At 39.8% G+C, this 16614-nt stretch overlaps 1 protein-coding gene across 1 annotated transcript in view; it reads right to left on the bottom strand.

Annotated features, from left to right (window-relative positions):
• ACBD5 (acyl-CoA binding domain containing 5) overlaps nt 1–16614 on the bottom strand; it is a 41712-nt gene that overhangs the window by 10638 nt on the left and 14460 nt on the right. The window contains 6 exon segments of the mRNA XM_003786736.3: nt 758–957; nt 3407–3674; nt 8533–8639; nt 9707–9910; nt 11122–11343; nt 16162–16180. Coding sequence (XP_003786784.1) covers nt 758–957; nt 3407–3674; nt 8533–8639; nt 9707–9910; nt 11122–11343; nt 16162–16180 — 1020 coding nt within the window.

Here is a 16614-nt window from a genome sequence, read left to right on the forward strand (position 1 = left end):
GCCTCCCAAGTAGCTGGGACCACAGGCGCCTGCCACAATGCCCGGCTATTTTTTTGGTTGCACCTATCATTGTTGTTTGGCGGGCCCAGGCTGGATTCAAACCCGCCACCTTAGGGGTATGTGGCTGGCGCCTTAGCCACTTGAGCCATAGACGCCAAGCCAACACCCCCATTTCTAAAAATAGCCAGGTGTTGTGGCAGGTGCCTATAGTCCCAGTTACTTGGGAAGCTGAGCCAAGAGAATCACTTGAGCCTAAGAATGTGAGATTGCTGTAAGCTATGATTCCAGGACACTTTACAAAGGGTGACTAAGTGAGATTCTGTCTCAAAAAATAATAATAATAATTAGTAAGTTAATGCACTAAATCTACCAGCATCTTAGAAAGCATTCAAGATAGAAGACAATGCTAGACTCAGTAATGATTGACCGTGGGGTATCAGTAAAGTCTCTTTGTTGTTGCTCAGACTGCACTATTTAGCAGCAATTATTCTTCCAGTATCAATCACCTGACTCCTACCTCCAGCAGAGGTACTGTCAATTCTACACTCTGAAAATTTTTAGTTATTTTAAGTGATCTTTAGCTTCTGGATCAGTTTTTTCTTAAACAGTATTTTCAAAATGAGGCCCCCCCCTTTTTTTTTTTTTACAAAAAACACTAAAAATACATTGATTTGTATAAATCCGACTACCCCAGGTCCTACACTGCTTCACAGATCAACAAGTGGGAGACCAGCACAAGACAAGCTTGCCAGCTTACCTGCGAAGCAGTTAGTGTTTCCAGTTTGTGAAGTCTCTGGAGGACATTCTGCATGTCCTCCTGCAATCGCAGGAGCACGAGGGCCATCTGCTCATTGAGGCTGCCTCTGGAGCCTCGGTCGGAGCCCCAGCGCTCCCCGTCACCCCCACTTCCCACTTGCCGGCCCTTGGTTCCTTCACTCAAATGCTGCATCCTGTGCCCTATTTTAAAAGAGAAAATCGGTTCATTTAAAATAATTTTCATAAAAGTAGAAACTGTTTTATGTAATATCCTGTTATTTCTTTGCGATCTAAATCTCCAAAGTAGAGTAGAACCAACTGGAGAGTACATAAAAAAAATTGTTGGGATCAAAGAAAGATATATATATATATATATACTACTCTTTATACGGATAGATTCCTAAATTGTTTTTTGCCAAGGTTTTAGGATATACATAATATACTAGTACATGATTATGTGTATATAATTCACAATATGCATGTATGGAATGCATGCTAAAAAATTCTTTACTAACAAGATAATAAGGCTGAAAATGTTGAAATTTTTCATTCAATTTTAGATGCTCCAGAGTATTAAAAGTCACACTAAATACTTGTTTCTGGTTGGTTTTGGTTTAATTACATTATAATCCTGTGAAAAGGGTTTTTTTAAATTGTTTTGAGTCAGTCTCATTCTGTCGCCCAGGCTAGAGTGCCATGGTGTCATAGCTCATAGCAACCTCAAATTCCTGGGTTTAAGCAATCCTCCTGCCTCAGCCTCCCAAGTACCTGGGAATACAGGTGCCCACTACAATGCCCAGCTTATTTTTCTATTTTTATTGGAGACAGAGGTCTTGCTCTTGCTCAGGCTGGTCTCCAACTTGTGAGCTCAAATGATCCTCCTGCCTCAGCCTCCCACTGTGCTAGGATTACAGGTATGACCCATGGCACCCTGCCTCAAAAAGGTTTTTTTAATGTGTTTTTCTATTCTAAATTGCATGTTCCTTAGTGATATTAAAATCTCGGCTTGGTGCCTATAGCCTAGCAGCTAGGGTGCAGGCCACATACACCAAGGCTGGCAGTTTCCAACTTGACCTGGGCCTGCTAAACAAAGACAACTGCAACCAAAAAAAAAAAAAAAAAAATAGCCAGGCATTGTGGCAGGTGCCTATAGTCCCACCTACTTGGGAGGCTGAGGCAAGAAAATCTCTTAAGCCCAAGAGTTTGAGGTTTCTGTGAGTTGTGACACCACAGCACTCTACCAAGGGTGGCATAGTGAGACTCTGTCGCAAAAAAAAAAAAAATCTATAGCTTTTATAGGAATGTCATAACCTAATTATAGCCTTAGAATATGGGAAGGGGGTGGGAGGGCAAGGTGAGGGGAGTGGATGGGGGGAGGGAGGGAGATTGGTGGGGTCACCTCTATGGTTTATCTTACAAGGGTACAAGTGAATCTTTCTAAAAGCACAGTATGATCATTTTAACTCAATAACTAAGAAAATGGCATGAAGGTTATCTTGACCAGTTTGATGAGAGTATTTCAAAATGTACATGAAAACAGCACACTGTACCCCATGATTGCATTAATGTACACAGTTATGCTATAAAAAAAAAATCTCACTACTATTAGGATTTTTTTACTCTGGGAGGCTGAGGCAGGTAGATTGCTTGAGCTCAAGAATTCGAGGCCAGCTTGAGCAAGAGAGAGACCCCATCTCTACTAAAAAAACCAGAAAAACCAGCTGGGCATAGTGGCACATACTTGCAATCCCAGCTACTCAGGGGACTGAGGCAAGAGCCCAAGAGTTTGAGGTTGCTGTGAGCTATGACGTCACAGCACTCTACCCAGGGTGACAGAGTAAGACTCTGTCTGGAAAAAATGAAAAAGAGGCTCGGCACCTGTGGTTCAAGCGGCTAGGGCACCAGCCTCATACACCTGAGCTGGCAGGTTTCCAGCCCAGGCCCGCCAAACAACAATGATGGCTATAACCAAAAAATAGCCGGGCATTTTGGCGGGCGCTTATAGTCCCAGCTACTTGGGAGGCGGAGGCAGGAGAATCGCTTGAGGCCAGGAGTTGGAGGTTGCTGTGAGCTGTGATGCCATAGCACTCTACCCAAGGCGATAGCTTCAGGTACTGTCTCAAAAAAAAAAAGAAAGAAAAAGAAAAAGATTTTCTGATATATCGATATATCCATCCATTCCTTTTTCTAGGTATAAATTTTTTAATTGGCATTACCCCTTTCATACACATGATTTTGTTTCCTACTTTTAAAATCCTAGTATAGAAACTAGGCACAGTGGCTTCTGCCTATAATCCTAGCACTCTGGCAGCCCAAGGCAGGAGAATTGCTTGACCTCAGGATTTCCAGCCCAGATTGAGCAAAAAAATAGAAAAATTAGCTGGATATCATGGCACCTGTAGTCCCAGCTACTTGGGAAACTGAAGCAGGAGGACAGCTTGAACCCAGAAGCATGAGGCTGTAGTGAGCTACAATGATCCCACTACGCTTTAGCCCAGGCAACAGGGCAAGACCCTGTCTCAAATGTTTTCCCCATTACTTTTGGGGAACACACCACTATGCTGGTGGAGCGAAAGGACAGAACTAGACATAAAGAAAAATTTGTCAGTTAGGTTATAAAGACAGTAAGAACAGAAAAGGTAAGGCACACCTCTCCCCCTTCTGATGTTAGAGAGTTCCTCGCTTTCTCCCCCTCGCTTCTCTCGGTGAGGTGCTCCACTGTTGTTTCTGCCATCTTCGCCTCCATGCTTCACTTCACCTCTCCCTTCAACTGCTACCACCTGCATATTCCCAATATTACCATTGCCAGGAGGTATTTGAACATCTTCAGGAAAACCAGAATGTTCTACGGGCTGACTGGGATCACCTCCCAAGTAGTGTTGAAATGGTCCACTGTTTGATGCGAAGTTCTCTAAAGACTGCAAATTTAAAATGACACTTGGTGAACAGCTATAAACAAATCATACACCACATTATAATGAACAACAGAGGAGACTTCGGGAGGTAGAGAGGGGGAAGGGATGCAGCAGTTCTCAACCTGTGGGTCGCGACAGGTTGAAAGGTATTAAAGGTATTAAAGGGCCACAGCATTAGGAAGGTTGAGAACCACTGACCTATTGGGTAAATGTGCACTGTTCAGGTGATGGGTACACTAAAATCCACACTTTGCTATAATATATACACATGTATCAGAATTCACCGTGTACCCCCCAAATCTACTGAAATTAAAAAAAATTATAGGCCAGGTGTGGTGGCTCATGCCTGTTAATCCTAGCACTTTGGGAGGCTGCGGTGAATGAATTGTCTGAGCTCAGGAATTCGAGACCAGCCTGAGCAAGAGCAAGACCCTGTCTCTACTAAAAATAGAAAAACAAGCCAGGGATTGTGGTGGCCACTGTGGTCCCAGCTACTTGGGAAGCTGAGGCAAGAGGATTGCTTGAGCCCAAGAGTTTGGGGTTGCTGTGAGCAGCTATGATGCCACAGCACTTTACCCAGGGCAACAGAGTGAGACTTTGTCTCAGAAAAAAAAATTACATACCACAAAGTGTTCATGATAATACGAGGAACGCTGTTTTTCTAAAATATTCTTTCATGGTATTATTGGAAATGTTCTTTTTCTTAAAAACTTCTTTAATTCATAGTCTGCTTCCTATATGCAGGGAAGTAATATAACAGGAATGATTTGTCCATGAGCAAAGAACTGAGAAGTTTGGGCAGTGAACTGTTCTCACAAGTTATTCATTTAAGGAGCATTTAAATCTCTATATTTCTCTTAGTTCGTATCTATGGATAATCGATCTAGGGATACTATGAAGATAGTTCTTGTCTGCAAGAAGCTTACAGTCTTAGTAAAGGGATCAGAGATTATTATTGAAGTGGGTAAGTGGGTGGCACCTGTTGCTCAGTGGGTAGGGCACAGGCCCCATATACCAAGGGTGGCGGGTTCGAACCCAGCCCCGTTCAAACTGCAACAAAAAATAGCCGGGCATTGTGGCCAGCACCTGCAGTCCCAGTACTCGGGAAGCTGAGGCAAGATAATCACCTAAACCCAGGAGTTGGAGGTTGCTGTGAGCTGTGATGCCGTGGCACTCTACCGAGGGCGATAAAATAAAATTCTGCCTCTTAAAAAAAAAAAAAGAACATAAAGAGGATTCAGAGTAAGAGTAATAGAAAAAGATAATAGTGTAGCTATACAGGCAAGTAAAAACTGAGGTCCCTAGGCAAAATGTGTAGGAGGAAAGTTGAAATTAAGAAGAAAAATACACTAACTACACTAGAGTTACTTTGAAAGTATGTGAAAGATAATTGAAATCAAGGAAGTAATAACCAGGGTTATATAACATATGACTGAAGATCACCAAATTTATTTATTTATTTTTGAGACAGAGCCTCACTTTATCACACTGGGTAGAGTGCCATTGCATCATAGCTCACAGTAACCTCAAACTCTTGGGTTCAAGGGACTCTCTGGCCTCAGTCTCCTAACTGGCTAGGACTACAGGCACCCATCACAACACCCAGCTATTTTTAGAGACACAGTCTTGCTCTTGCTCAGGCTGGTCTCGAACTCCTGAGCTCAGGCAATGCACCCGTCTCAGCCTCCCAGAGTGCTGGGATTACAAGTGTGTGATGGAAGCCAATGGCATATTTTCAAGGGAAGAATAACTACCATTGTTTAATGACATTCAAGTCAGTATCAATGGCACATTAGCACATATGGCCAAATGTGACTGAAGTAAATGAACATAAAATCAACAAATGAACACAAACAACAAAAAGCTTGGCCATGAAGGGAAGGAGGGAGGGAAGACAACACTGAGAGGGTATCACAAAGTTAAGGAAGCAGTTTCTTTTAAAGATAGAAGGGATATGAGTATGTGTATAGCTTGGGAAGAAAGAGCCAGAAGAGAGACAATGGTTGAAGACAGTGTAGAAAGATGAAGGTACTCAAGGAAATGGAAGGAAATCTGACCGAAAGCAAAGCACAGATGCTAGCTTTAAATGGGAAGAACATGTCATCCACTGAAGTGGGAAAAGAAGGTAGAAAGGAATAAATAAGTGTAGCTTATAGTCAGTATGTTAAAGAAGTAATCACCCAGTGTCAACAACTACCACTTCAGAGCCACTCTTGTTTCACCTATTATCCCAACCCCATTCCCCGTGAATTATTCTGAAGCAAATCCTAGATGTCGTGTTACCAGACTATTTTAAAACCTTTTATGGCAATAAAATAAATATATACCAAACATTTTTTAAATATTAGTAAGTGGTAATGCAGGGGGATATGCTTAGCTGACACATTCAAGAGGCTTTTATAGGTTAAAAAAAAATACTTTTGTGGGCAGTGCCTGTGGCTCAAAGGAGTAGGGCGCCGGCCCCATATGCCAGAGGTGGTGGGTTCAAACCCAGCCCTGGCCAGAAACTGCAAAAAAAAAGAAGAAAAAAACACTTTTGTAAGTAGAAGTAAGTGAGAAAAGAAAAATGTCCAAATCACAACTGGGAAACAAAAAATGTGATATTTGTGGTCTAGAAAAAGAACTTTTTTTTTTTTTTAAGAGACAGAGTCTCACTTTGTCACCCTCGGTAGAGTGCTATGGATCACAGATCACAGCAACCTCCAGTTCCTGGGCCCAGGCAATTCTTTTGCCTCAGCCTCCCAAGTAGCTGGGACTACAGGCACCCACCATGACGCCTGGCTATTTTTTTGTTGCAGTTTGGCTGGGGCTGGCTTTGAACCTACCACCCTCAGTATATGGGGCCAGCGCCCTACTCACTGAGCTACAGGTGCCGCCCCTAGAAAAAGAACTTTGAAAGTACTTTGTATTTCAACGACTCCAAAGCTGATAATAAGGATTTCTTACATCAATTTTTTAAAGAACCCACCTAAGCCAGGTTGTGGATGATAACCTGTAATTAACCTGGCCTTAGTAAGGGTGGTTCTGGGTGGGGCTGTATCTTAGCTAAGGTTTCCCTTAGGAATGGGCATCTGAGTTAGGGTTTAAAGGATGTGCAAGAGCTCTCAGTGAATGGGGTAGAGGTACATTCCAAGCCAAATGAATGCAAAGACGCTGACACTGGAGGAGGGAGAAAGGGATTTGATTATTAGAGAGACAGAGAAGGCCTGGGTGGGTGGTGAGCAAAAGCCAAACACCAGACTGGTATTAACAGGCTAGGGAGGTAAAACGGGCCAGATCAGAGTCCCATGAAGGATTTAAGCCCATTAACTGATTTAGGGAAAAAAACAGCAGCAAATCTAGAATTTAGCAGCCAGATATTTACTGAGATTAATCCCTATTTAGTGCCTTTCACCAACCTTCCCCAAACAGATCTTTTTTTAAAAAGAGAAAATAAAAAAGAATCTGGGTTTTTATCCTTTTCAATTCATCTTTCACTAATTTCGGCTCATTCTCAATTTGGCCTCCGTCTTGTTATCCTTCCCATCTATGCTACACATTTGTGTTTGACCTTAGTTAAAAATATACATTTATTCTTGTATTTTTAAAATTTGAGAAAACCAAGAGGTAAATTTAATTGCATAATGAAATTGAAAAACAGAAAAAAGTTGAAATCATTTCAGGGAAGCAAAAGATAAATGATGTTCTATAAGACACACTGCACTGTACTAGAACAGAGGCAGGGTAGGTTTAATTGACACATTTGAGAGGCTGCTATAGGTTAAAAAATACTTTGATACGTGGAAATCAATGAGAAAAGGAAAATGTTCAAATCGCAACTGGCAAATAATAAATGTGATACTAGTGGCCCAGAAAAATAACTTGGAAAGTACCTTGAGTTTCAGAGAAAAAATGTAAAAACACCAAACAGAAATGCAGCTGTCAAAGCTACCCTCATTATTATCAAAGTTTAAAAAAAATTCATAGACTTCTGTTTTTTTTTCAAACTTTCTCTTCCAATACTGAATATTAATTAACTGAAATGTAAAAAGTATTTCCACTAAAAATTGTAGTCCAATGGTAGTCAATGTGAAAAAGAAAAAAAAAATTTTTTTTTTTTTGAGTCAGAGTCTCAAGCTGTCACCCTGGGTAGAGCACTGTGGCATCATAGCTCATAGCAACCTCCAACTCTTGGGTTCAAGTGATCCTCTTGCTTCAGTTTTTCTATTTTAGTAGAAATGAGGTCTTGCTTTTGCTCAGGCTGGTGTGGAGATTTGTTTGTTCAACTTTCTTAAACAATCAATGTTTTAAACGTAAGGACTAGCATAAAGTTTTTCCTCTGAATCTCCATCCCACCTATTCCAGAATATTTATAAATATACATATATTATAAATTATAATACATGTAAGATAATTATTCTTAATTTTCTTTGAATATTCCAGAATTTTATATACTTTTTCATGCATAAAAAATACTTAAAAACACAAATGTATAAACATTTTAGAGGTATGTTTTCTTTCTTTTTTTTTTTTTTGAGACAGAGTCTAACTTTGTGGCCCTGCGTAGAGTGCTATGGCATCACAGCAACCTCCAACTCCTGGGCTTAGGCGAGTCTCTTGTCTCAGCCTCCTGAGTAGCTGGGACTATAGGTGCCCACCACAACACCCGGCTATTTTCTGTTGCAGTTTGTCTGGGGCCAGGTTTGAACCCACCACCCTCAGTATATGGGGCCAGCACCCTACCCACTGAGCCAAAGGCGCCACCCTAGCGGTACATTTTCAAAGTGAAAAATAGCATATACATTTGCTACCAACAGAAGTTGCATATTTAATTCTGATATACCACTGTGAAAATTTACCCATCAGAAAATGTCATTTTTACCTCTTCTTGTCCAAATTGCTCCATAGAATCACAGTAAACTTCACTGTCTGAATCACTTGTCAAATGCTGAATTCCTGTAATATCTTCAACATGATCATCATTTATATCTAAATATGAACAAATGTTCAGGCAGAATAATTATACTCTAATAGAAGAGAGATACATTTATTCCAGTTTCATTCCAGTTTATTCCAATTCATCAGTCCTATATTATTTTCACACTGAGCAACAAATCTGATTTACTGAGTCACACTTTCTTTTGAATTCCCAGAACTTTAAATTAGTTGATAACTTTCCTTCAAAAAGATTACAAACTATTTTCTCATTGAATTCCTTGAGGTCACTGTGTAGACGAAATCTTACAAAACCTAATAACCTCATAAGAGAAAACTACCAGGTAGGAAGCCTAAATGTAGAATCCAACTATGCAAGTTTGGTTGTTACATTAAGAAATGGTAAGGCTGGGCGTGGTGGCTCATAGCTGTAATCCTACACTCTGGAAGGTGGAGGTGGGTGGATTGCTTGAGCTCAGGAATTCAAGACCAGCCTAAGCAAGAGAGAGACCTGGTCTCTACTAAAAATAGAAAACCTAGCCAGGCATCATGGCAGGTGCCTGTAGTCTTAGCTACTCGGGAGGCTGAGGCAAGAGGATTGCTCAGGCCCAAGACTTTGAGGTTGCTGTAAGCTATAGTGATGCCACAGATCTCTAGCCAGGGTGACAGAGTGAGACTCTGTTTCCAAAAAAAAAAAAATGATATTGTTCATATGTAGAGCTATTGTGTATCACTAAAACATTAAAGATGAAAATAAATAAATAAATAAATAAAGTAAAAAACAAATAATGCTGCTTGGTTTCTCACCACAAATGCAGCAAGGTTAATGACTCACCATATATACACTTACTCAGGCATCATCAAAGTTTAAAAGAAACATCAGGAATAAAGGTAAAAATTCCAGAAGTTTCATTTTAAAATTTTGTATAATAACTCGATAAAACTATAAAAGCCCTGGCCCTAACACAGTATCTTTCAAAGATATAAACTTTCATAATATTAATAAACTCTTAAGATATTACCATGTAAGAGATTTTTAAATTCTAAACTATCCTACAATTATTAAAAGAATATTTTATTCATAGGAAAGAGGCTGGACAAAGAGGTGTTTGGGGATGCACCTTGATGGATGCAGACAGCAGTTTTTCCAGCTTGCTCCAAGTTTTGGTCTGCAGGTGTTTCTTCTTCAGTGCTTGTGCCATTCAGGGAAGAACTGGCCTGAGTGTCACTGTGTATATCCTGAACAAAGCCATCTTTATCATAGCCATTAGTGACAATGATTTCCAAGTTCTTATGATCTGCTGATTTCTTCATCATTTTCTTATCTTTTATGAGAAAAACAGGGAGATTCATAAAAGTTCACAGAAGGTCAATTTCTGCATACTATGTCCTACTAGCCAATAGTCATTTTCCCAACCTACCATAATCCCTTTGAAGAATTTCCTGTACACTGGCTGGGCACCCGTAGCACAGTGGTTACAGTGCCAGCCACATACATAGAGGGTGGTGGGTTCGAACTCGGCCTGAGTCAACTAAACAACAATGACAACTGAAACAAAAAAATAGCTGGGCACTGTGGCAGGTACCTGTAGTCCCAACTACTTGGGAGACTGAGGCAAGAGAATCACTTAAGCCCAAGAGTTTGAGGTTGCTATGAGCTGTGATGCCACGGCACTTAACTGAAGAAGACATAGTGAGACTCTGTCTCAAAAAAAAAAAAGAATTTCCTACACAGATTATAGAGTTGGGCTGCTCCTTCAAAAGGGGCTTACTATATGCTGAGAGCTCACACAAATACTGTTGGTTTCAAAACAGCTTCAATTTCCTGTGAATCTTTACTTTAAAAAAAATTTATAAAGGCCTTTATACTCTCTTAGCCACAGGCAGAGATCTAGCAGTAAAAAGGGGTCCATGTAGCTTAAATCCTTCGGGAATGCAATAATTAAAAACAAGTAAAAAAAATCCTTAAAGCCAAGTATCATTCATCTTTCCTTACCATAAAGAGAAGTCAAAACCAAGTTGTACGGTTTATTTGTGTCTTTCCATGTCTCCTTTCCTATATCATCTTCCACTGAACCACTGGTACCCTGACAAAGAAGGGCCCCTAATTAACTGCCTCACTCATGATTCTAATGTTCCTTCTTCATCAAATATATGCCTGAATCCTATTCTTTGGATTCCTTTCCATTTTTGATAAGATATTAAGAATTTATCTTGTCTCCTATCCTTGTAACGTATGCATATTCATATTGGAAACAATAGCTTAAAATAGTACTTGTCTAAGGCAGCATATTTGGAGGAGTGGCCTATTCTTATCAGTCTTCAATTAACACTTGTTCTATTCGTGCCTAAGGCTGGCTGTCCCTATATTCTATAGTAGAGCCTGATGGTCCTCAGAAAACCTAGGTATTGGGGTAATAGTCCACATACCATCATCACCTGTGCTAATCTTACATGATACCAAATCAGGCCAAATCTCTTCATACCCTTTTATCTTATTTAATGTAAAATTATTAACCCATTATCCAAAAATTACCATTATCACTTTGTTCGGCTCCTTTAACTTCTTCTTGGGCCTCTTCTTCCTCAGACTCAGCTCCACTATCACTGCTTTCAGCTTTTCCATTAACAGTTTTGGCATTTGGAGTAGAAGTCAGAACATTACCAAGATCTAAAAGATGAAATGAGCACTTAATTGCTAGTGTGGTAACATATGATAATGCTATAATTTCTAAAAATTACTGTAATTTATAAGTAACTAATAAAATCAATTTTAATTAAAATGTTAAGATTTTATATATAATTAGTAATATTCTTTACTAAACAGAAAAATCCCTTCAACTATCAGTTAACAACAAAAATGATAAAGCTGGCTCAGTGCCTATAGCTCAGTAGCTCAGGCGCTGGCCACATGCACCGGTACTGGCGGGTTTGAAACCAGCCGAGGCCTGCCAAACAACAATGACAACTACAACAACAAAAAATAGCCAGGCATTGTGACGGGTGCCTGTAGTCCCAGCTACTTGGGAGGCTGAGGCAAGAGAATCGCTTAAGCCCAAGAGTTTGAGGTTGCTGTGAGCTGTGACACCATACCACTCTACCCAGGGTGACACAGTGAGGCTCCGTCTCAAAAAAAAAAAAAGATAAAGCCATCCTTAGAAGCTTTCTGAACAAGGCAGAGGATAAATTATTTTTAAGTCAAGTGATACAAGGTTTGACAATTAAGTTCTAGAACTCGTCCTTAAAAAGTGTTGCATACTCCATTGCTGAACATCACCACCATCACTCTGAAATACTCCCCCTTGGGAAGCTGTGCACTCCACCCTTCAAAGTAATTCTGGATTTCTGGGATGGCCATCAAAGCAGCCATCATATTTACCCTTGATCTCCTGAATGTCATCAAAATGTCTTCTTTTAATATTTCCTTTATCTTCAAATAAAGAAAAAAGTCAGTAGGGGCCATATTAGGGAAAAGGGAAGGGTGTTCCAATACAGTTATTTGTCTATTGGTGGAAACCACCCTCACAGACGGTGCCATGTGAGCTTAGCACACTGTCCTGAATCAAGAGCCATGAGTTGTTGGTGAAAAGTTCAGGTTGTTTTCATCTAACTTTTTCATGCAGCCTTTTCAGCACTTCCAAATAATAATCTTGGTTAATTGTCCAATTGGTATATGTGCATAATGAACAATCACTCTGATATCAAAAAAGGTTAGCAACATTGTTATGACTCGATTTGGACTGATGGAACATTCTGCTCATAGAGAACTGGCTGGTTTCCATTGTGGACTTTCACACTTGGTTTCAGAGTCACATCGGTACACCCATGTTTTATCACCAGCAATAACAGCCCAAAACATGGTCTTACATCTCCAAAAGGTCTTGGCAAACTTCAACTCTCCTTTGCTTTTGTTGGTGGTGAGCTCCTTTGGGATAATTTTTGCACACACCTTTCTCATGCCAAGATTCTCAGTTAAGACTTTCCTGTTTCTCTATTGTTGTTTACTTGGTCTACTATGCTTCTCACAGTCATCCAACGATTTAACACACAATTCAATAAATTTTGGCAATGTTTTCATCAGTTGTGCTTGTTACTGGATGCCCTGACCTCTCTTTATCACTGGTGCTTTTTCTCCCCTCAAAAAAATGTTTAAGCCATTTGTATACTGCTGTTTTCTTCATGATATTATTCCCATCAAGTTGGACTAACATGTTCCTGATTTCACTTCTACCTTGCCAAGTTTATAATAAGAAATTTAATGTTTGTTCATTGCTCTAATTCTACCTCCAACATTCTCCAAATGGCACATAAAAAACATGCAATAACAGTAACAAACTCCACTCAGTAAGACACTGCCACACATCAACACAAACATAGCTGTGACACACTAATATACCAAAGTCATAAAACTCTATTAGAGTTGTTTGTACAGTGTTGTCAACATACATGCATGGTGGGAAGTTCACAAACTTAATTGTCAGACCTTGTACTTCCTATATGGTAGCATGCTAAAAATATAAATATGATATTTTTGGTCCTACCAACAATCTCATGGATATTGTAGTGGGACTCCATTTAAACATTTTTCATCCTTTTATTACCTTTAGGGCTTTGGGTACATGACTTAAATTATTATGTCTTTATTATACTTAAGTTTTTTCCAAAAGTCTCAATTAATGTGATCAATCACTTTTAAAAGCAGACTGTCCTACTGACAAAAGTTACACTTTGAAAGTAAATACACAAAGCGTCTCGACTGTAACATGCACATGAATCACCCAAGATCTACTTAAGATGCAGATTCTGAAAGGTCTGGGGTGAACTAAAATTCTGCATTTCCATAAAGTCCCCATGTGTTGCCAACACTGTTGGTTACTGGACCATGTTTTAAGAACACAGATTGGAAGATGATATTTTTGAGATTGCAATATTCCCCAAAATACAATTCACTGCATTCTCTATCAAAATTCCAGCTGGTCTTTCTGCAAAAATTGACAAGCACATTCTAAAATTCATATGAAAATGTGAGGGATCAAGAATAGCCAAAACAATTTTGAAAAAGAAGAAAAACTGGAGGACTCACTCATACTTTCTTTCTTTCTTTTTTTTTTTTTTTTTTGAGACAGAGTCTCACTATGTCACCTTCGGTAGAGTGCTGTAGCATCACAGCTCACAGTAACCTCAAACTCTTGGGCTTAAGCGATTATCTTGCCTCAGCCTCCCAAGCAGTTGGGACTAGAGATGCCCACCACAACGCCCAGCTATTTTTTTTTTTTTTTTGCATCTATGGTGGCATGTTGGGTTTGAACCCACCACCTCCAGTATATGGGGCCGGCGCCCTACTCCTTTGAGCCACAGGCACCACACCCAGCTATTTTTTCATTGCAGTTGTCATTGTTGTTTAGCTGATCCAGGCTGGGTTCGAACCCGCCAGCCTCGGTGCACACAGCCGGCACCATAACCACTGTGCTATGGGTGCCAAGCCTACTCATACTTTCTAATTTCAAAATTTACTGCATATGTAATTTGGAAAATGCCCATTTTCAGATATCAAACTAATACATTTTTTTCTATTAAATTTAAATGGCTAGGTTTTTTTTTTTTTTTTGGAGACAGAATCTTACTTTGTTGCCCTCGGTAGAGTGCCATGGCGCCACAGCTCACAGCAACCTCCAGCTCTTGGGCATAGGCGATTCTCTTGCCTCTGCCTCCCGAGTAGCTAGGACTACAGGCACCTGCCACAATACCCGGCTATTTTTTTGTTGCAGTTTGGCCGGGGCCGGGTTCGAACCTGCCACCCTTGGTATATGGGGCCAGAGCCCTACTCACTGAGCTACAGGTGCGGCCCTTAAATGGCTAGTTTTAATAAGATGCTTAATTTAAAAAAAATTCATAATAGCAAAATGTTTTGCAATTTGGCAATGTCTTACAAAATTACAAACAACCATCACATACTTCTTATTCCATTTCTGTTATTTCTTATAGATACACTTCCACATGTAAAAAATTCTCAGGCCAGGTGAAGTGGCTCATACCTGTAATCCTAGCCCTCTGGGAGGCTGAGGTGGGTGGATCACTGGAGCTCACAGAGTTCCAGACCAGCCTGAGCAAGAGTGAGACTCCCTTCTCTACTAAAAATGAAAAACTGAAGCAAGAGGATCTCTTGAGCCCGAGAGTTTGAGGTTGCTGTGAGCTATGAGGCCATGGCACTCTACCAAGGACAACAAAGTGAGACTGTCTCAAAATAAACAGATAAATAAAAATTTAAAAATAAAAATAAAAAATTCTGAGAAGCATTTTTTGAAGAGCAAAGGAGGAAATAATTTAAATGTTCATCAGAATTGTTCAAGTTAAATTATAATGCAGGTCCACAGTCCTTTACTTATAACTTTTGGATTCAGATATGCTTTGAAATCTCAAGTTCCCTAAATTTGCAAAGGTCATATGATACATATGCCACTTGATATATTATGTAACATCTCCAATAGATTTAAGGCAACTCTCACTAAAAAAAGAAAATAAGATTTTCGCAGCAAAACACATGCATAGATACACTAAACAGGATAAAGATTCAAAATCGCCTCAAGTCATTTCAGGTCAGCTGTTTTTTCCTCAATTAGTTCACGTCAGACAGGTTTTGCTACCATATGAGTTGCCAAAAAAATTCTGTCTTAAAAGCTTTTTGGATTTTTAAGTTAAAGCCAAGTAACTGTGGACCTGTGCCTTTTATTTCCATTATTCATTCTTCTTATTTTATAATTAGTTGGTTAAATAACTGCTTCTAGTCACTAGACCAGACTCTACAAAGACAGGCCCAAATATATTCCTCTCTGCATGCTACTAACATGTTTGACAAAGAGAAAACATTTTTTTTTTCAATTATGAGTTGCACATGGTCTGTTACTAGGACAGGCACAACTACAAGGATGTATTACAGTACTGGAAGATTACTGTTCTAAAAGTATGCAATTTGTGTCAATTATTAAAAGATGCCTATAAATAGGAATTGGGGGGAGGGTGCCAGGCTGCTTTTCATTTAAAGTGCATTAAATTTGCACTTAAATTTGCCCCTGTGGCATCTTTTCACTCTGCTTTCTAAAATAATTTAAAGAGCAAATGTTTACATTTAATAGCAGCAAATCTTGCATTTTATTCAACTCCCACTGGTATATAAAACATAACTGTTTTGGCTGGTGTGTTGGCTCACACCTGTAATCCTAGCACGCTAGGAGGCCAAGGCAGGAAGATCCTTTCGGCTTAGGAGTGTGAGACCAGCCTGAACAAGAGCCAGATCTCATCTCTACTAAAAATAGAAAAATTAGTGGGGCATGGTGGCATGTGCCTATGGACCCAGTTACTCAGGAGCCTGGGGCAGGAAGACTGCTTATTCCCAGGAGTCTGAGGTTACTCTGAGCTATGCTGAGGTCATGGGACTCTACGGAGGGTGACATAGTGAGACTCTGTCTTAAAAAGAAAAATTTCAATCCTTCACTAAGAACACAGAAACAATATGAAGTGAATTCACTAATGTCTTTCATGTATTTTTTGGGTTTTTTTTTTTTCTGTTTACCAGGACCAGGCTGAGTTTGAACCCACTAGTCCCAGTACATGAGGCCAGTGCTCTAACCACTGCACAATAGGCACCCAGTCTTTGATGTCTTATTTACCTTGCCATGCTATAGTTAAACCATACTGTAAACATATCCATTTTAAAATTAGCTAAAAAGTCATTTAATCCATGGTAATATCAATACATTTCTTAAAGCAAAATAGAAAATATAACCTATCATGGCCAGGCGTGGTGGCTCATGCCTATAATCCTAGCACTCTGGGAGGCCAGGGCGGGTGGATAGCTTGAGCTCACAGGTTTGAGACCAGCCAAAGTAAAAAGCAAGACCCTGTCTCTACTAAAAATAGAAAAACTAAGGCAAGAGGGTCGCTTAAGCTCGAGTTGGAGGTTGCTGTGAGCTATGACGCCATGGCACTCTACCCAGGGCAACAGCTTGAGACTCTGTCTCAAAAAAAAAAA

This window comes from Otolemur garnettii, unplaced genomic scaffold, assembly GCF_000181295.1.
Source record: "Otolemur garnettii isolate 467f Iridium unplaced genomic scaffold, OtoGar3 scaffold00019, whole genome shotgun sequence".
In the NCBI taxonomy this organism is placed as follows: domain Eukaryota; kingdom Metazoa; phylum Chordata; class Mammalia; order Primates; family Galagidae; genus Otolemur; species Otolemur garnettii.